Here is a 21,897-nt window from a genome sequence, read left to right as displayed (position 1 = left end):
GGTCAAGCAAAAGCTACAGAGCAAGCTCTCATCTCTCCAAGAGGAGACTGTTCCTGAGGAAAACCAGGAAAGACCTAAAATGGCCCTTCTCCCGTATCTGAGAGGCACAACAGAACGCATCAGGAGGACTTGGTAAACATAACATCCGAACGATCTTCCAACCCCCAAAGAAGATCGGACAGATGCTGCCGAGCGAGAAGGATCCAAGACCAGCCTTGAGTACACCAGGAGTGTACGAGATCCCTTGCTCATGCGGGAAAGTGTACATTGGAGAAACCAGGAGGAAGATCAGTACACGGATCAAAGAACACCAGCAGTGCTCCAAATACGGTCACTTAGAACAGTCTGCCCTGGCTGAACACTGAATGGATACTGGACATACTATCCACTACGACCAAGCAAAAATGCTGGCCAAGTCTCAAGGGTATTTCGAAAGGAAATACCGAGAGGGTTTGGAGATCCACAAAAACCCTAACAACCTCAACAGGGACAGAGGATACCAAGTGAACCCCATTTGGAAAAACGTCCTCCCGGTTTTTTAATTGACCCGCTGATCAATTAAAAACATGATTGGCTGACCCCCCCCTTCCCCTTCCCCCACCGCCACAAGGGAAGGTATATAAGGACTGCCCCCACACATCGGAGCTCAGAATCTGAACTCATAGCCCTGAAGATGCAGACTGCAATGTTTGCGAAACGTCGGCGCAATGCTGAAACTCAACGTGGCATCCATCCGGAAGCCAACCAAGTCATTAATAATGGCCGCGAAAGCCTCAAAACTAAGAAAATATAATCAGTTTTTATCGCCATTCGGTTTAAAAATGCTCTAATAACAGATGTGCCTGTGTAAAGGCCGGAATTGCGTATATCAGTTTCTGTTCTTGTGAAACCAAAGGACCGTGTCATAATTAATATATGATGAAATAACTGTAGTGTGGAAAACTTTTATTGTCCTGGATCCTGAGAGTGTCAGGTGGATTATTATTTTTCAATACTCGCACAGAAAGAGTATTGAATATATATTTAATCCCACATCATCGATCCGCAGGATTTTCTCATTTTTAAATTTCGGTTGAATTTATGAAGAATTAGTTTCTTCATAATTTTTTTATGAACAAATGGTTGACTTTAGGGAAAATATTATAAGGACTTGCCCTTTTCAAATTGGTTCTAACATGTAAAAGAATTTTTTTCTCCGTCGAAATTTTTTTTGTTTTAATTTAAACAAATTATTGAAAAATGACTAATTCACTATAATCTGAGTCCTTTCCTCCATGATGTATGATGTATCATATAAATAACTCATGCAACAACGTGAAATACAAAAAAAAAATCAATATTTTCGAAAATACATAGAAAAATCATTTGCTTATGATTTTTTATTGATGGAACCGTTGCGAATACGAAAAAATGGCTTAGGACATACTCCTCTTAAAACGGCGTATATTTTACAAAAAAAAATTTTCCCGACCCGAAAATTTGATTTTTCAATTATTTATTAAAAAATTGTTAATGACAAAAAACTCATAGGAATTCGAGCCGCGGACCTTCATATTCGGATTCAGCAGGTCGAAAAACATAGTATCCAATGAAAAAATCATCGCGACCTAAAATGTGTGCAAAAACCCTCCTAGCTTACGGACTACATCAATAAAAAAATTAAATTATTAAATTTCAATAAAAATTTTGAGTATTTGGACTTTGCGAGGGGGTGGAGGGGGGGACGCACAATAGGGGTGGGTTGAAAATTTTACCCAAGAACGGGAGGGGGTTGCAGAGTCTATCTGAGTCGACCCCAGCCCTCCGTTCGCATGCGTTAATTAAATAAAAAAATGAAATTGTTAAATAAAAACAAGAAATCTCGAAAATTGTGACTTCGAGAAAGGGTGGAGGGGAGATGCATAATAGGGGAAGGTTCAAAATTTTTTCCAAGGGGAGGGGGTTGCAGAGTTTATCTGAGCCACCCTCAGCCCTCCGTTCGCATGCGATGATTAAATAAAAAAATCAAATTATCAAATAAAAAAGTAAAAAAATGAAATTGTTAAATAAGAGCAAAAAATATCGAAAATTCGGACTTGGAGAGGGGATGGAGGGGAGATGCATTATAGAGGAAGGTTGACAATTTTACTCAACAAGGGAAGGGGGTTGCAGAGTCTGTCTGAGCCACCCCCATCCCTCCGTTCGCATTCATCAATTAAATAAAACCTAAAATTGTTAAATTTAAATAAAAATTTTGAGTATTTGGACTTTTCGAGGGGGCGGAGGGGGACGCACAATAGGGGAGAGTTGGAAATTTTATCCAACCACCTCTCCTTGTCGGCTAATATGTTCAAACCTCCCCCATTATGCATCCCCCTGCCTCCCCCCTGTGAAATCACAATTTTTGAGATTTCGTATTTTATTTTATTTATTTTTCTTCTCGTATACCCTTTCGGGTTTTTAAGATTTGTTCCCTTCCCACTCCCCAACCCCCTGTACCATATTCGCCGAAGGACAAGGGACAACCTCATTTGAGGGAAGAAACTGCCCAGGTACAGCCACCGCTGTCGGTCCCTTATTTTTATTCAACAATTTTATTTTTTTATTTAATTGACGCATACGAACGGAGGGATGGGGCTGGTTCACATAGAATTTGCAACCCCCTCCCCTTGTCGGATAGAATTTTCAACCCTCTATTATGCATCTCCCGTCCACCCCCTCTTGAAATCACAATTTTCGAGATTGTTTTTTTATTTAACAATTTAATTTTTTTATTTCATTAACGTATGCGAATGGAGGGCTGGGGGTGGTTCACATATAATTTGCAACCCCCTCCCCTTCTCGGATGAAATTTTTAACCCTCCTCTATTATACATCTCCCCTCCGCCCCTCTCGAGGTCCCAATTTTCGAGATTTCTTTTTTTTATTCAACAATTTCATTTTTTTATTCAATTAACGCATGCGACCGGAAGGATGGAGGTGGCTCAGATAGATTCTGGAATTTCCTCCCCTTGTTGGGTAAAATTTTCAACCCACCCCTATTGTGCGTCCCCCTTCCACCCGCTCGCAAAATCCGAATACTCCAAATTTTTATTTAAATTCAACAATTTTTTAAAAATTTATTTAATGCATGCAAACGGAGGGCTGGGGGCAGATAGACTCTGCAACCCCCTCCTCTTGTTGAGTAAAATTTTCAGCCCTCCCCTATTATGCATCCCCCCTCCACCCCCTCTCGAACTCCGAATTTTCTTTTTTATTTGAAAATTTTATTTTTTTATTTAATTAACGCATGCGAATGGAGGGATGGAGTTGGCTCAGATAGACTCTGCAACGCCCGCCCCTTGTTGGGCAAAATTTTCAACTCAACTCAGTACCAACTGCGCCTGTTTTTGTTGGTTTTCGTCGTGTTGGTATTCAATTTTTTTCAGCGTGTTCGTGCATGAGTCCGGTGACATACGGCTGCGGGCTTTGGGGGGAAGGGGGATCGGCCTTCCTGAATTCGCATAATCGTTCAATGTATTTTTTTCATCGCTGGCGCGATTTATTTTTGTCGAGGAAAGATCTGTTTTTTAGACCTCTGGACGTTAAAACAATCCGAGTCGAAATTTTACCGGGTCTCCCACGTAGTTTCAAGGTCCACTGGTGGGTTAAGACGTTGAAAGTACGTTGTCCAGTGTACAGGCTCAACTGCACCGATTCAACCTACTTTCGACGTAAATACTGTCTCTTTTTTCCATTTTTTCCAGATTGTACGTTGAAATTAGGTTGAAACTAAACGTATCCCCAACGTTCCTGCACCGTACATTCTTTCCTTCTTTCCTGCCCCCTTCCCTCTTCACACTACCAGTTCCATTCTAACATCGATTAATTGATTAAATCTTGCATAAATTAACCGGTGGAAGAATGGCAAAAATATAAATATTATTAACTCGGTGAAACAAAAATGGGAAAAAAAGAAAAAAACGGATCGGTTCTCGAGATATCCCTGCTTGTAGTTCTGCCGTATTCCCTTTCGGTCACCCATCCTTTTTCTGGTTTTACTCGCTACTGCTCAAGCTCAGTGATCGTGGGATATCCCGGTATGCTTCTGAGCTGTACAGTTGTTTATGACGAGTTGTATTTTTTTCGGGTTTACATAAGCAACTAATAAGAAGAAAAATAGGAAAAAACAGAAAGAAAGTAGGCAATAGAGTAATACAGGAAATTAAGGGGGAAGCAGGAGGGGGAGGAGATGAGAGGGAATTAGAGTCCATCTCAGGGTCGGACCGTTCATATAAAAGTCAGTGAGTGTAAAGATCCGATAAGTGTAAAAGTTACGTTAAGATAAGTGTAAGAGTTAGTTGAGTCTGAAGGAGCACGCGAATCTAAGGGTCAGTTGAACCTAAGGGTCAAAAGAGTACGAAGGGTCAGGCGAAAAGGGTCAGGGTAAGGGTCAGTTCAGTAAGGGTCAGATAAGTAAAAGGCTCAGTTGAGTTTAAGGGTCAAATGAATCTAAGGGTCAGATGAGTATGAGGGCCAGATGGTTTTTCTTATCAATAAGCGCAAAACATTCAGCATAGGGCTAGATGGATATAAGGGTCACCCGAGTTCGACGATCTCAGATCTCACGAATCTGAGGGTCAAAAGGGTACGAAGGGTCAGGTGAATATAAGGGTCAGTTGAGTATGGGTCAGATAAGTAGAAGTCTGAGTTGCGTTTAAAGGCTAGATGCGTCTCAGTGATAGTTGAGTTTAAGGGTCAGGTCAATGCGAATTGGAGGGTCTGTTGAGTAAGAGTCAGATACGCAAAAGCTTCAGTTCTGTTTAAAGGTCACTTGCGTCCAAGTGTTAGTTGAGTTTAAGGGTCAGATGGGTCTAAGGGTTATTTGAGTCCGAAGGATCAGACGAATCTAAGAGTCAGTTGAGGCTAAGGGTCAAACAACTACAAAGGGTCAGGCGGATTGAAGGGTCAGTTGAGTGTGAAGGATCACGCGAATCTATGAGTCAGTTGAGTCTAAGGGTCAAAAGAGTACGAAGGGTCAGGCGAATCTAAAGGTCAGATGAGTAAAAGGCTGAGTTGAGTTTAAGGGTCAGTTCAATCTAAAAGTCAGATGACCTTTGGCTCACCTGATCCTCAGAATCGATCTGACCCTCAGACTCATTTGACCCTTATTCTCGTCTTAGACTCATCTGAGTCTCAGGTGCAATAGGGCCTCCGCACTCATCTGACCCATACACTCAACTGACCCTTATACACAACTGGCCCTTAAATTCAACTGACAGTTGAACTCAACTGAGGTTTTTAATTATCTGACCCTTACAAATCAAACCCTTGGATTCGCCTGACCCTTCGTACTCTTTTGACCCTTAGGCTCAACTCATCTTTAAACTCAACTGACATTCAATCTCAACTGAGGCTTTCACTTATCTGACCCTTAGATTCGCGTAATCTTTTGGACTCAACTCACTCTTATACTCATTTGACCCTTATACTCAACTAACCCTTCTAACCCTTGGACATAACTCACCCTTCAGACGCACGATTATTTGAACTTCGAACTAATGTTATAAATGTACTAACACTAATAATGTAGTTACGTGAGTCTTTAACACGGTAATGAATTTTTTAATTATCGTCCATAATGACCTTGATACAATCAAATGTGGACGTCGAAACTTACAACGTACGTTAACAGAAAACAAACGTCATTAACGTTGAGAGTACGTTTAATATACGGTGGATATTGAGTGTTTTTCAACGTCTATGGGCCTTCACGTTGAGATAAGTTGAAAGTACGGTAAAAATTCGGCGGAGAATTTGAACATCAAAGCAATGTAGGTTCAAAACGTTGAAACTACGTCGGAGACCCGGTAAAATTTTGACTCAGGAAATGTACATACCTGTGAAATGCATACATTTTTCTCACCTCGAATCGTACGTCATGCTCACAATTCATCGACGTGAGACATTGAATCAATTGCCTTAGACTTCAATTTTGATTCGTATAAATCAAGAGCGTGAGGAACTTTAAATCAAAGGTTCCTACGCTTGAATAATTCGCGTCAACATTGAACTGAATCCCGGCGATATTGAATTAAGAGCGCGGCTTTTTGACGGCGGAAAATAGGACCCCAAGCACCGAAAATTATGAATCAACGGTGCCGCTCTCGATTCAAGAGCGCGACTTTGAAATAAATTCGGCGCTTTTAAATTTTTGTCGATGTCGAGCGCGACTTTGAAATAGCCTCCGGATTTTTCTCAGTGTGTACAAGAAGATAATTGTTGTATCCATAGATTAGCTTCTTTAATCGAACGAATCATAAAATATGCTTTATAAACACGTATTTTTTCATTGAATTACATTTCGCTCTACGATTACCTTTCCCTGCGAAGAATCTTCTTTAGTTTTTGAAAAGATTGGGCAGGCGATCGTCACCAGTAAACTTCCATCGAATCGAAAATAGTTTTGATTTTCAGGGACATGTCACTGATTTCGAGGAATTTTTTCGCCAATTATTAGCGATTTGCGATTGTGAAATTCAGTGAGTGGGAAATTCTGAAATTTAGACTTTGTTCACCAATTTTTAGTGACATTATCACTAATTTCCAAAGTAATGTCACTGATTTTCAGGAATCCGTCTTGAATTTTTAGAAATCGATCACCAAATTCTAGTGATAAAAATTATTGATAATCAGGGTCTCTCTACTGTATCCAGTATCATCATTGATGATTGGGAATTGAATCCTGAAAGTCGGTGACATGTCCAAGGAAATCCGTGACATGTTCCTGAAAATCGGTGAAATGTCACTGAAATTCAAAACGTTTATTTCTCTGTATTCATGATTCCAAAACAATTCTTGTTGCTTGATAATTTAAATGGACTGATGCTCCGGAGTGATGACACTGAAAAGACAGAAAAATTCCATTTAAAATTAAGAAAAATCCCATGCATGTAGGATTCATGTCAAGGGCTGAACTCAAGATATGATTAACTTCATTGAACAACAGAAAATTATTCAAATACATCGAATAAGTTAGAAGTTAGCCATTACTTCGCGATGAAGGTGGTCTCTTCAAATGCCACGACTCCACCCTGCAGACTGTGGTTAACAACAGTCTTACACACTTCTACCGATCCCTAAATACTAAAAAATTCCAATTTCTTTCTTTTTTTCATTGAAGTCTCTACTGATTCACTTTCACTTTACAATGAGAAAGAAATATCGACGGAAAATTACCAGGAAACGGCAGTAAAAAATTATCAAACAGTGTGTAGATTAAAACTTTGCTGAATGTGCTAATTTCATTGCTCTGTGTTGCTGTAATTTGGATATATTTGCACTGCCACCACTTCAGAATGGCCTTGTTCTTGTTTCAGAAATGTACGAGATTCTCGTAAGGTTGGAAAAAATAAATTCAATTTCGAAACCATGAGACTCTCTAATAATATTTACTTCATGAATTCCAATGTTGCACCCAAGCTTGGAAGGCTCAATTAACCCTCCTAAACAGGCGTTCGGCCGCCGGTCGAGTCCACTGGCTCGGTAGGCACGGTGCCGCCCGTGTTACAGTGAACGCGGTATTGCCACGTCCGAGCGCGGTGATTCATGATGATTCGAATCATGGACTCAGAGACTTCTTTCTCATTGGAACCAAAATACGGAAATTAAAACATTTTCACATGCCTTCACCTTCTATTATCTTTATTGCTTTTTTCAATAACAACAATATTTGTCTATCATTTGAACATTTTTTTTCATTTCAAGAATGATATCGTCAGTATTTTAAAAACTAAGCACAACATATACGGAACGAAAACTTTTCAAGGCTCATATTTTTTCTCTGAGAATATCCAGGTTTTTATATGAATGTATCTTCTGCCCATGAAACACTAATAAGAAAATTTGAAGAATACTAGTTTTTCAGGTACTTCTCTTTTACGGTCCTCTCACATCCATACCATCAACTTTTTATAAAATTAAAAATCCTCAATACAAAACATTTGAACAATCAACAGCGACTTACACCTAGTTTTCCACTTTGGAATGCTTCATTAGAAAATTACATACTAATCGGTTATCTCTGCATCACATGCAATATTGACTATGAACAATAAAACATGAACCCTGTCCTCAAAACGTTGAACCAATCCAAGTCAAATTGACTCTATATGTATTAATCACCATTCAGTCATTGAGGTTAAATTTTTCTTCTTCTTCCTCTGAATTTTCTGACATACGAACACAATTTTTTGAAGAAAATTATGCTTGAAAATCTTCAACGTAAACCTGGAGAACTGAACCATTTTCTTAACACTACATTTCCAATAACTTATAGGATATATTTGAACAATCATGAAACAACCCCGATAATCATAACATTGTTGATTTTTTCTCTTTGCGAATTATTCACGCAAGTATCCATCTCTCACTAAAATATTCACTCATCTATAATATCAACACCTTATTATGCACTGACTCGAATAAAATAATTTCGACCTGTGAGAATTGTGAAAATTCTAGTGATTCGAATTCATTCTATTCGACTTTAAAGAAAATCTTATTAAAATTGCGTCTTTCATTTAAATTCTTCTTTCCCATCACATGAGAAAATTATTATTAAACTCAAAAACTTAACTCTCCATAAATGCATTGTGAAAAACATAAGATAGATTAAGACAATAAACACGAATTATCTTGTTAACTAAACCTTTATCTCCCTCACGAACCACCTCAAGATCAGAAAAAAAACACGCTCCTGGAGCTAAATCTTTTTCTTGAACGTGTCATCGTAAATTCAATGACTTTCTTCTATTAAATTTTCCATAGGTCTAGTTGATCAACTTCAACAACCAGTTGTGGGGTTTCACCAAATGGTTATTGATTTTCGATGAATATGTCTCTTCGTGTTCAATCCTCAGCTAGATCTCGATCCTCAAAACAATTTTCACATATTTTACGAGTATGCTCAATTCCACAAATGAGGTGGAAACAAGAAACACATCTCGATGTGGTTTTACGACTCAACTTCAAGGGACACTAATAACACCTGCCTCTCTCTTCGTTCAAGGAGCTTTCAATGTCTGTATTGAGACCAGCGTATTTCTTAATTGAACTTCGTAGATCAATTCTTAAATTTGGTATCTTCAAACGTCTGAGCATCCATGGAACACTTAAATTTTTAGCAATGGTCTTCAAATACTGTTTGTGTGGTACTTTAACCCCAGTGTGCTCCGCGAAAACGATCTGCGAATTAATTCCCACGATATCCATGATACCAAAAAATACAGTGAGGGGCCATTTGCAACAATATCTAACTATGCTGTACTTGGATCTCAAGTGATCAGTTGTGTCAACCCCTCCCTTTGTCGAGTTGTAAAAAGTGATAATTTCTGGCTTCTTCTTCGCTCCTGACGCTGGATCAATGGCCGCTGATGTATGCATAGATGACAGAAGAACTACAATTTTACTCTTTTTGGGAACATACGATATCAATACTTTGCCTTTGTTATAACCAGCTAGTGTTGAATTGACTGAACGACCTTTGTGTGTTACAAATTCAGGTGGAATCTCTCTCTTGTTCTTCTTCAAAGTCGCCACGCACGTTGTGTCAAAATTGTCCTTGAGATCATCAACAGTAGGTACTGAGCTAAACCAATTGTCTGTTGTGATATTCCTCCCGTTATTGAGGTAGGGCCTCGTCAATCTTGGCACTACTGCACTCGGTCTGTTGTCAACTGCATGGCGTCCTGGTGTCTGTTTACCTAGGTAAATTTCAGCGTTACATGTATAATACGTCGTAGCATCCAGAACCGCAAAAACTTTCAATCCATAACTGTTTGGTTTGAGGGGTAAATATTGTCTAAAACTGCATCGTCCCTTGAACCCGAACATCATCTCATCCAACGTAATGAGTTCTCCTGGGCAGTACATTTTTTTGAATTTGTGGACCATCTCTTTCCAGATCTCTCGGATTGGTGCAAGTTTATCAGTCTTCCTCCGAGATTCTCTAGACTCAGCATCATCGAAACGTAAAGCACGAAGTAGCAAACAGAAACGAGATTCACTCATCACACATCTGAAAATTGAAGGGGCCGTGCCGTCTGTGGCCCATAAATCCCTTGTGTGGATGTGTGCTACCTTCAAGGTACCGGCATAATGAAGTAATCCAAAGAGAGCTTTCATCTCTTCCACGTCAGTGTCCGAACAGCTCCTTGGACGTTGACAATTACCTCTTAGAACTCTCAATTTGACATTGATGTGGTCAACTATTTTTTGAATAATGTCATCAGAGAAGTACAGCTGCCAGGCCTCGATTTCCGTTTTGGCCCCTTTCGCAGGTCTTTTTACTCCAGCAGTCTCAGTAAAAACATTGCGTTTCTCAGTTTTATTGGCATCAGGAAATTTTGTCGACCACTTCGTCGTTTTGTCTTTCCCAAGGTAGAATGGAGGAACTTTTGAGGAATTGGAAGAGGATTCTGCATCAGAATTGGATGGAGATTCGCCCTCGTCATCGGGTCCAGATTCAGCCTCCTCGTCAGAATAATCTGTATCTTCTGCCTGACGAGATTCCTCAGTATTTTCATCCTCACTGTCCACTGCCCAGGCTTTTTGTTGTCTTTCCGCCATTTTAGACTACAAAAAAATCACTGTACCGTTTTTATTTATATTCGTCGATAGATTTAGAGGAGTGAGTGAGGCAAAATGAACACTTTTGACATATTTTCCAATGTTTATAACTCAGGAACAAAATTATTAATTTATGTCAGTCTGTACTTATCAAAAAGAGGAACAATTTTATAACAAAAAATTATTCTGTTCTATTGAAGATTGAATATGTGAATAAAATTCAAGAACAAGCCAGGAGTGTCCATTTGACTTCACGTACGTCCCACTAGAAAAAAATAGTACAAACCTCTTGTTGATAACCTCAAACTGCTCATTCGAAACTTTATGAAAGTCAGGTTACTCCACATGTGTCCTATATTTCCCAATAACTAACCCTCGCATTCTTTTAGATTTTAGTTCTATAAACAGCGAACAGTAAACGAGAAAATAACTGGATGACTCAAGGTTATCACACACTAGCCGACTCGATTCATTTCAAAGGAACCCATTCACTGCTTACTATAGTATTCACAGCGTGAATAACATTTCCATAAAACACTACTTCTCCCAGAACTTCGTGATAATTTTGGATGAAAAATTTGAGAGTCGAAATTCGTACGTCTGTTGGAAATGGACGTCTCACGTGTTCAAACCGGCATGTTGGATACAACTGCCTGGGTGGGGGTACTGGCGTACACATCGTGGCAACAGCGTGGCTAGAAATCGACTGCATGTATCCATTGGCTCCGGGCGGCGTGACGCCGTTTTTGCGTGCCGCGCTCACTAAATTATTTTTTCACGAGGTATATACGGATTTTTGGAGAATAAAAATCTCACCATCTGATTTCAAAAGGTTTTAAATAGGCATTCTAATTTTTCGAGATTTTTTAAACCAAACTTGTGACTGCCAGTTGCGAAAAACGAAAAAAGGCGGCGCCGTGCTCATTACGCCAGTTCAGAAGGGTTAACGCCTCACTCTCTCGAAATTTCGATTCTGTTTCGAGAGAATCGATTAATTGTTGTTACCTTTAGGATACGATATAATAGGATGGGAATATTTTCAATTTCAACATTTTTTACTCCAGAGTTGAGCAACGATGCAGGTGGAAAAATTCCTGACTATAATAACGTGAATTTGGAAATTTTATTAGAGTGCAAAGCCACCTGTTATGCATTTGTACAATAAGTAGTGATGTTATCGAGACTACACGATAAAATTTTTGGACAGATCGTTACGGTCAGAAACACATCGAAAGTTTTGGAATCGTCGCCATCTCAAAAAACATGGTGTCGGTGAATCTCGTCACGATTTTGAGAGGACTTATCTTGCTTGGGTCTCGACTTTTTCAGTTTTTTCTGAAACAGGAAAAAACGAAAAAGTCGAGACCTAGGCAAAATAAGTGCTCAAAAACTCGTGACGTGATGCACCAACCCAATGTCTTTCGAGATTGCAACGATTCCAAAACTTTTGATGTTTTTTCGGACAGTGATGATCTATCCGAAAAATTTATCGTGTAGTCTCGACGGCATCACTAACAATAAGAAAAAAAATTCTAATATGTGAAACACATTTACACGAGACAAGTAATTTTACTTCAATCGCTTGAGAGCTAGTACGATTTTGTTGAAAATAAACTCACTCAAATCGTGTAGAAGAATCGTCACTCTTCAAGTATTTGTGGTTCTAATGATTTTTTTTATGCACTTCCAATGTTTCGATATGTAATACATTCATGATGTATTGCGGATCGATAGTGATAAATGCGAATTTATTCGAGTTCCATGAAGCGCAAATATTCTGAGATTTAAGCCATTGAAAGTAATTTGCTTCCCTTAAATAAACATGATGTACATTTTCGCAGATTTTTCTCTCAGTGTAAAAGTGACGAACTTGTTTGCATTCTCTCCCTTAGTTATGAAAAACTTGGACAAGCACTGTTTGAGACAGGCTCTCCTGTCTATTTACACTGTTAGATAAAGCCAAGAAACTTTGCGTTGATAAGCATGGACTGATCTGCGAACTATGCTCAGCGTAGGCAGGATACATTCATTATCAAATTTACAACTTTACTTGCGAAATAGGAATGAATGGATTTTTGACGTGGATACATCTATGATTTCAATATGGGGGGTCATTTTGGGAAACGGTCCTTATGTGCAGTGCCATCCATCGGAATTCTAGAAAATTTGGAATATTTCGAGGTAATTCGAGAAGTTTCTTGAAATTTCGAAAAACTTCAAGGAGTTTCTAGAAAATTCCAAAGACCATGGACCATTCCAAAGACCATTCATAAGACCATGGACGTACCCACGTACAATTCCAGCTGTATCAACGATACAGCCGCCTACAATTTTTTTTTAGCAAATTCAATGAATGTGAAGCATTGGATAAAGTTTGAATAGTGGAATTTATTCTAGAAATTGAATTGCAAATGGAGATGAAAATCTTATTGAATTCTCTTGGTGAATTGTTGATAAGTTGCTACTGAAAGTCTACAGGAGACTCTCATTACAGTTGCACATATGGTGCAATAGGCGAAGCCAATTCTGAGAATGCGATTGTATTTTCCTACCCCTACCGCGCAATCGCGACAATAACGCCTCAAAGAAATTCTTGCCGAAAACACTGAAGTGTTTACGTTTCGGATCCTGTAGGTGATGGAGTGAGAGAAGCGCTTGAGTGACGAAAGATTGATGTTTAAAAAACAGTGGCCGAGTGATCACTAAATTTGGAAAAAGGGGAGAAATCAAGGGGCCCTATGAGCCAATGCATTCGAATGTCAATAAATATTGGACATACACAATAATAACAACACTCGGATGCATCCACGTTTTCCTTCTCACCAGGATACATTCGAGTCTTGTTATTATTATTTACTTTCAATATTCATTGACATTCGAACGCATTGGCTTATAGGGCCGCTTGATTTCTCACCAAAAGCTACTCAACCAATTTCAGTTTTTTCTTCAAAATATTTGTTTTGATGTCTTCTATTCTAGATGCGACCATAACGAATGCTATATCGACTATATCGAGAGTCCACATAATTTAAATTCCGTGAAAACAACGTGAAACTCCGGTATAGATCTTCGCTGCCCTCGCCAAATGAATCGTTTGCGTTTTCTTGGAAGTTCTATCTGAGGTTTAAGAATAGGAATGTGAAAATGAGTGACATTTTTTTTCGTCATATGACATGATAGTTTTTTCGGTCATAACTTCAGCAGTTTGACATTGTCACTGCTATTTTGTTGAGTTTACAAAAGTGGCCAAAAATATTATAATTCTTAGATGAAATTTTATTCGGCTTTGCAGTCATTCGCAATTCCTCCGTAATTCCTCAGACGTTAGTGAGGCACATTTATTTTCGCGTTGTAATTTATATATATTTTTTATTTTTAAATTCCTATACCATCCGTGAATTTTCAAATTGTGGAGTTTTTTGGTTCATACTAACTGCACTGCTTAAGACCCAACAACACGAGTAATTACAATTAGTTCATTGAATTCATGATTTAATTGGCTTGAAACCTGATGATCAGTGGTTTCATGACTCAATGCGATTCCATTGAATTCGTTGAATCCACATCGATGATTCCTACCTCATTTCAAACATTGAAATTCACTGAATTTCCAAGTTTTGTAACGTGACATTTTTGCATGGGGATTAAAAATGCCTATTACCTTCGCTCTTCTTCCCCTAAATCTAATTAACTCAAAATAAAACGAATAATCGGCGCCAGATAATTTTTAGCCGGAATTATCAAACCGGAAGTACACGAATTTCGAGTCCCAAACACGACAAACCAAAAACGAAGAGAACTAGATTTTTGGGGAAAGGTAACGGTCCTCGATTCGTTCAGTGTGCTAGGTTGTGGAGAGAGGAGTGGATTTCAGGTGAAGACGGATTATTGGGTGGTCAAAAACTACAAAAAAATGAAGAAATCGACATTGTCCTTACTTATTTCACTATTGAAGTTTTCAAAATTAAATAATTTACAGAATTTTTACATTTTAATTTCAACAGAAAGAAAAGGACGATTTGCAATAATAACCAGTATTCTGTCAACCAATCAAAAATAATAAAACTAACTTGAAATATCTGGTCCCGAAAATAATCAATTATCGATTAACTCTGTTGTAAAGTTGACATCATCAAATTCCTCAAGTGGCAATATCCGAATATAATGCGCTAATCCCTAAATGCTCGTGAATTCCAAGAATCGGGAGGAGAGGTGTATCGACTACCGTGAGAGTGGGAGAGAGAGGAGATAAACCCAGCGATGTACGTATAACGTACTGCGGAAAATGAAAATTCGCTAAAACTAAACTCGCCGTAGCAGAAAATCGGTAGAGTAAGATCCGAAAGACCCAGAGCAAATATGTTCAGAAAAGTCTAGAGAAGCCAACGATACCAAAATTATCAATTTTGGATCATTGGAAGCCAGTCCGCGTTGATTAACAACCGGAGGGAATTCTAAACGACGGATTACGTGCGGGAAGCGAGAGCCGCAGCTTGTAGGTGCGGATGGGTGTTAGTGGGGTGACGTGAGGGGGAAGCATTCATGGGGAATGCTTGAGCCGCTCTACATGAATGTCTCGTAGAGGGAGAGGGAAGGCTCTCTGCCACGGGAGCGAGAGAAATAGCCGAATGGAGAATTCTCCGTTCGGAAGTATGCAACCGTTTTCAACAGCAATAAAACGTCCTCTAAACCACCCAAAAAGGGGGGAAAAATCGTACTGGCCCTAATTAACCCTAAATATATAAATTATTGGTGGAACGATCAACACCTCCAAGTTACTAAAATATAACCCAGAGAATTATTCTATTATATCACAACCCTGTGAGTGGCGGAAGGCCGACACGAGGAAGCCGAAACCATTCGAAACTGGCTCGGAAAAGTAAATCAATTACTTAGGCCCCAAAACTCACGTTTGATATTCTCCTATTCCTCTTTGGCGTTTTTCTCACTATCTAACAGGTAACACAGAACTGACTCGACTCACGAGCGTATCGAAGCCGTTCAGAGTGCCGAATTCACCGCTCAATCAAAATGATTTTGCTTGGTGCGGACACGCCTACTTCCGCGAGGTCCTTCCGTAAGACCCCGACTTAATTCGAACCAATTCTAACAATTTAACTAAACGAAACCAATAATTTAACTAATTATTTGACCGGACGAAGCCGAACAGACGAACGTTCGGATAATTACTGAGGGTTTTTGGCGCCTCCCACGGATCGGTTCTCCGGGATTCACGGGGTTAAAAGACCAATACCATCAAATTACCAATTATTTCGATTTTGTTTTCTGAACTAAACTTTAAAGCAACCTGGCAATTCGCCGGAGACAAGGGTTGCACTTGCTCCAATGACCTTCCACCAAAAACACCAAAGGTAACCATTTAACCCCGTAAAATTCAACAAAATTTTGGAGCGCTGGTATTGCAACCGAACCTAATCGATTTTCCGCGGGATTAACAATAGGGTTGACCCCATAAAAATTACCGTATAACTCATAACTTGGCCCTTCTTCGCGATAATTCCATGGGCCCTCAAAAACGCGTAACTAATCAAATCTCGCGAATTAATACAATAAACAGATGCGAATTCAGTCATCGCGGGGATAAGCTAACATTTTGCCACTTTTTAGTAGAACCCTAAACAAAACTCTCTCTCTCTCTTCACCCTTTACTCACGGATCGTCGTATAATGTCGCAGGGGTAGGTTGTTATCAGATTGTTTGTTATTCCTAACGTACATCCCCACATGTTCGTTACAGTTTATAAAATGTTTTCGTCAGTACTTCTCCTCAGGCTTGATGGAATCATTCATTCATTCTCACAAAGTGAAGCAGTAATAGTGTGACTATTCATGGATTGCGTCAAAGTACGGATCTAGGCGGTTTTACACTGCATTGTTATTACAAAGAAGGTCAAACTTCGTATTTTTACATTTCAGATCATTCTACATGATTTCCAAGCAAAATTAGAGAATCTCAAAATAGAACGATTTTAATGCTTCCATTCGGAAGCAAAAGTGTGAATTTGATGAATTCAGCAGCAATTTTCAGGAGAGTCACAATCAATTTCATTTAAGAGGAATATGAAATGCCAAATGTTGACAGGAATTCAATTGAACTCAAAAAGTTTAGAATAAAAATAAGATGGAAATTCCACCACTCCCTTGAATTTTCAATCGAACATGAATATTGAATCTCACTGTTGGAAGGTTTTTAACAGGAATTAATGCTTATCAAGTAGGACTTTCGTCGGTGAAAAATTCACATTTTAAGGAAAAAATGAATAGAAACTGTAAATTTCCGTTTAATCATTCCAGAAAAGTCTATGGCAATAAGGAAAATTTAAGTAAATATATACTTAAATTTTCTATCAATTGAATAATCGGCATAATTTGATACTGTATATTCATTTTCATTGAAAAAGTAAGTTTGAAAAGTAAGTAAGTTGGGGAATCTTCGTGTTTCGACTGTTAAAAAATTGTCAATTCCATTGAATTTAAATCAAATTTAACATTTCTTTCCACAAAAAGGACAATTCAGCGGAATCTTTAATTGAATGAAAATTCAAAAATATGTTCACCTGAATTTTCTTAATTTTGACTAATTTTCACTGAATAGTTTGACTAATTGACTAATTTTCAGTTATAATACCCCAAGATCTTCAAAATTATCGGAATATTTCTTGATATCTTCCTTGCAAACAAATGAAAGTGTTAAGTTTTGCAGGCTAAAAATCCCGAGTGCGCAGCACGAGCGATTTTTCTACACAACACTTTTGTTTGTTTGCAGGGAAGCTTGAGGGAAATATTGCAATTAATTTTGAAGGTCGAGGGGTATTCGGGGGAGAATTTTCCGGGACTGGATTTTGGCCAAGCGGAGCGCAGTATTCGAGGGCTTCTTCTAGGAAAACATCCAATTGGTTAGAAATAAATGAAGAGCTATTATGCAATTATCAGATGCAATTTCCAGACGATAGTGTGCAATTTCCGAAAAAATTTGATACAAGAGTATCGTGACTTCGAATACTGCGCTGTGATTGGCTAAAATCCAGTCCGGGAAAATCCTCACTTGAATTTGATTTTCAATTATTCTTTGTAAGGAATTCTGAGAATTCCTTAGGCGATCCATAGACCATCGAGAACTTCGAATTAAGTGTGTGTCAGACAAAGTCCCAGAGCCTCTATTTTACATAATTTTTGACATACAGAATATCGTGTTAGTTATCATCCGGTAATTATTTTATATGGCGGATATGTTGACGAGAATCCATGATTATTTTGGGTAGCATTAATAATAAAGTTAACTATCGGGGACCTAGAGATTTTCGTCGTTTTGGGCCGAAACATTACCGAGCTACGCGACTATGGATGGGAATTCTCCCTTTCGTTTAATCTTTGGGGAAATGTGGAGATCCAACTGAAATGCTGGTGCTCAGAGTTTGGGTTTGGGTGACAGGTCACACGGCCAATCGCGACCATTGCAACCGTGTGAATTGCCAAGGTCGCTATAAGTTTTAGGGAATCAAGTTTCGTCGTATGGCCCATTATGTGTTCTGGTGAGTTTTAATTTTCGGTGTATCTTGCGGTTCTGCCCCGGTAATCCTTGAGAATGCAGCCTCGAAGAGGTAATGATAGTCAGAGTATCTTATCTGGGCTAATTACCACTCTTTTGCTTTGTTTCATTTTTTTTTCTCTGTTGTTTTGTTTTTTTTTTGTTGTCGGTTCAATTTGAATCGAATGACACGCTTATGGCTATTTGGTTGACGTGTCTCTTCTAGCAGCTTCTTTGGGCCTGGCGCTGGGCATTTACTACGTCACAGGGGCTGACCCCACTACGTGCCTTCATAATACGAATATAACGCTCTCGTTCTATCTTTCGGCGTTAGATGCTCGCTCTCTTTTCACTTTTTGGGTATAAATTGAGAGATTTTCGCGTGATCATAGAGTCGCGAGATCGTAGAGTGGTGGAGAGTCGGTTACTAGCCCTCATCGAGTCGGTGACCTTCGGGCAGAGTGTCTTTGGGCGATGCCTCTCTGGGGAGAATTTTGCGTCTAACCATAAGTTTAGATGAGATTTTGAGTTTCGACTCGCGTTGCCGTATGCTTTTCGTAACCATCTGGAGTTGTGCCGTAGATTTTTTTTGAGGATTATTGGGGAGTTCGATTTTTCTTTTTTTTTTGCAGAATTATAAGAATTTCCCTTTCAAATTACGTGCAAATATGTGTGGTGTATTCAGCTATTTGATTCCGTACGATCTCGGGTCCGTTTCCTTTTTATTTGGGTTTCGCAGTGAACGGTGAGAATGTTGCTGGTTAACGTGAGTTGATTAGACTCGTAATTTTTTTCTCTTTGTGTTGAACGTGGGTGCATGTTAGATTTCATGGGATTTGTTTCATATTTAATTCTATTTCGTGGCGCTGACGAGAATTCGAGTTTGAGAATTGAGGTTCACGTCAATCATTTATTCTCTGGCTCTTTGGCTGCTCGATAATTATTGACATGAGGAATATATTTTTTTTGTATGATCATTCTATTTTTTGTGCTCTCACTCTCAGTTTTTTTTTTAGATTAATTAATTTGCGTTAATTTAACTGTTCTTTTTTTTGCGAAATTTAACTCCGGTGTTTTAAGTGACGTTATTTTTTTTTTTTTAGCAACACCAATGTTTTCCATCCGACCCCTCTCTCCACAACCAACCCCCTGAGCAGCGTGGGCAACCTATTACCTTCCCCTAGACTCTTTAATTTTAAGTCTGTGTTAGATTAAGAGTTACTTTCTGGTTTTTTTTTTCGTTTTTCATTGGAGGTCAATTTATTCGGTTTGTCGTCTTCGAGGTCAAAGAACGACTGGCGCCCATCGATACGTTTTCGGAGTTTTCTCATAGTCTACGGGGAATGGGCGAGTTAACGTGGTTTCCCAGTCCCAGCTGGAAGATTCTGCTACATCTTTTAATGATAACTTCACTCATTAAGGATTTACGAAATTCGCACCGAAAATTTCAGATGAAGATTTTCAACACTGTGATTGTGTGAAGCATTTGTGATCGAATTGGGGAGTCGGAGTTTGTGTGCCAATGCCGGAAGCTTTATTCGTTAATCTGTTAATTCATTGACAACAATATTGAGCTATGGTTTATTTTTCCTCATAGAGCCTGAGGGAGTTAATGTATTTAGCAAAACAGTACTTCCGCGACAATTAAATCATAGAAAGTGGATAATTGAATGGACGCTCGAGAATTGAATCATAGATTGTCATTTCTCCAACATCCCTGATTTTCCGGAATAATTCTACAAGTTTGTTTCTTGCATTCGCATGTAAAAAACAAACTTTCGCGCTCGTGATTTTTACTCTACTAAACTCATCCCTCTCGTTGCTACGCAACGAAGCTATCGGGAAATATATGATGATGTTGAAGGTCTACAACAAGGTATTACAATCGAGAAAATCTTTTTTTTTCATGATAAGTGAAAGAATTATCAGTAATAAGAATTGAATTAGGGCTTGAAAAGTATATTTCAATGCCTTCTTCATCAAATTGAAAAATGGTGAGAATAGCTTCATTGCTTGTCAAATTATCAATACCGTCATGAGCTTTTTATATAAAAAATCGATATCTCTTTTCAACTCATGTACCAGTCTATTATATTGAATACTGATTCTTATGGATTCGTAGTCCCGACTAACTTCTGACAGAACATGGTTTAAACTTTTCCTAAATCCTGAGTAAACTCTGATAAAATCTGGACTGAAAACGAACTCTAGTCTTGAGAGCGTCTGAATGTAAAATTATTTGATAGAACGAAATAACACGAAAAATTTCGATGACAAATTTCTAATTTATTAGCAAAAAGACCTGTTCCGTTACAATGGAGTATTAAAAATTCAATCTATAAATCATTCATCAGCAGTTTAAATATATCACTTGAAGACATTAATTATAACGAATTTCATGCGTCTGTAACAGTCAATTCCACTGTTTATGCAAATTGTAACATTTGAGAACTTCCCGGGTTCAACTCAAAAAAGATGAAACTATATTTTATTCTATCCGCTGTCCGCCAACAATTGACAGTTATAAGCACCCCTGCAAGGGGCCTCATACGTGGAACCAACCCTCAAGACGCATCATAGCAACACGTTGAAAACCAAAACGAACAGTCTTCGCCCAGCGGTCAGTCTGGACACTGCAAATATTGAACTTATTCAATTTTCCAAATCAATTCTTCCTTTTGAAATACTCAAAATGAATCTAATCATATCTTCCATTCAAATCAAAGTTAATCCGATCAACTCGTTACATAAATTTTGAGCAAATCAAAATAATATACCTATCATACGCGCATTTTAACTAAATGAGCTATTATACGCCAAATGAGTCAACCGCTGACCCTCACCCTCTTGGAAATTAATGGAAATTTTTTCTACGATTGGGGGTGTTGAAAAAATATCTCTCAATTTTTTTCAGATTTTTTTCGGCAGCCCATACGGAGAAAAAAGCTACGAATAAAATCTGGTGCGCCTCCGGTATTTTGCCGGGGAAGTTCATAAGATGAGTCAACTCCATTATTTTCCCTAGGGCGCGCGAGAAAATATATTGTTTCTCCCCGTCAATTTTAAGACAGTTCAACGGAATTGAATCTACGGTAAAACTTTCAAGAAAACCGGTAAAATAACTGCGAAACGCAAGAAATTATTCTATGCGCCGAAATCAAATTATCTCGAGGTAACCGGAATTAGAAATAGGAGTTTTAGGCAAAATGGACCGTTTTTGAAGTTGAAAAAAATATTTATAGGGAAGACAGAAGCAAAATGAAGCTGTGGGACAGAATGAGACCCCCACAGAGAAAAAAGTGGATTAGCATTAGAAAAAAAGTTTCTAATTTTTGAAACCGTGGGTTGAGATTTCTGTACCAGTAGGGTAAAATTTATCAACCGTTCTAGAATTTTCGTTGTTATCTACATAAAAATTATTGGACTGGAAGGGTAAAATTAATTACGCGTCAGGATAAAATTTATCTAACGTAGAATAAAATTTGATCATTATATATTAATTTTTACTAAATTTCGGGATAGAAATGAGGAAACAATGACTAATAGTACACTTTTATAGAACGGTAGGATAATTTATATAAAAAATTTCTCTCCGTGTGGGGTGGAGATTTCTATGGGAAGGGGGCTAGAGGGGGACTTCTATTATTGTGATAAGATTTTATATGGGGTCTATATTAGGTGTTTTATACTAGGGAGATTTATTATGAGGAGGGAGGATTGTACATCGAGAATCCAGTGCAACCCCCCCCCCCCTTGGAGGCG

The 21,897-nt window shown here is 38.5% G+C and overlaps 2 protein-coding genes across 3 annotated transcripts in view; one reads left to right on the top strand and one right to left on the bottom strand.

Annotated features, from left to right (window-relative positions):
- The window catches only part of LOC107042055, a 366,486-nt gene that overhangs the window by 14,704 nt on the left and 329,885 nt on the right, over window positions 1–21,897 (top strand). The window lies entirely within an intron of this gene.
- LOC107042051 (piggyBac transposable element-derived protein 4-like) lies at window positions 8,998–10,587 on the bottom strand. The gene has a single exon (XM_015262920.1). It carries the CDS (start codon window positions 10,585–10,587, stop codon window positions 8,998–9,000), a length of 1,590 nt encoding a protein of 529 aa, XP_015118406.1.

Source organism: Diachasma alloeum, unplaced genomic scaffold (genome assembly GCF_001412515.2).
Source record: "Diachasma alloeum isolate Michigan unplaced genomic scaffold, Dall2.0 Dall_scaffold_00406, whole genome shotgun sequence".
NCBI lineage: Eukaryota > Metazoa > Arthropoda > Insecta > Hymenoptera > Braconidae > Diachasma > Diachasma alloeum.
Note: the sequence above shows the minus strand (reverse complement) of the source record. Positions and strands in the feature narration are given on the sequence as shown.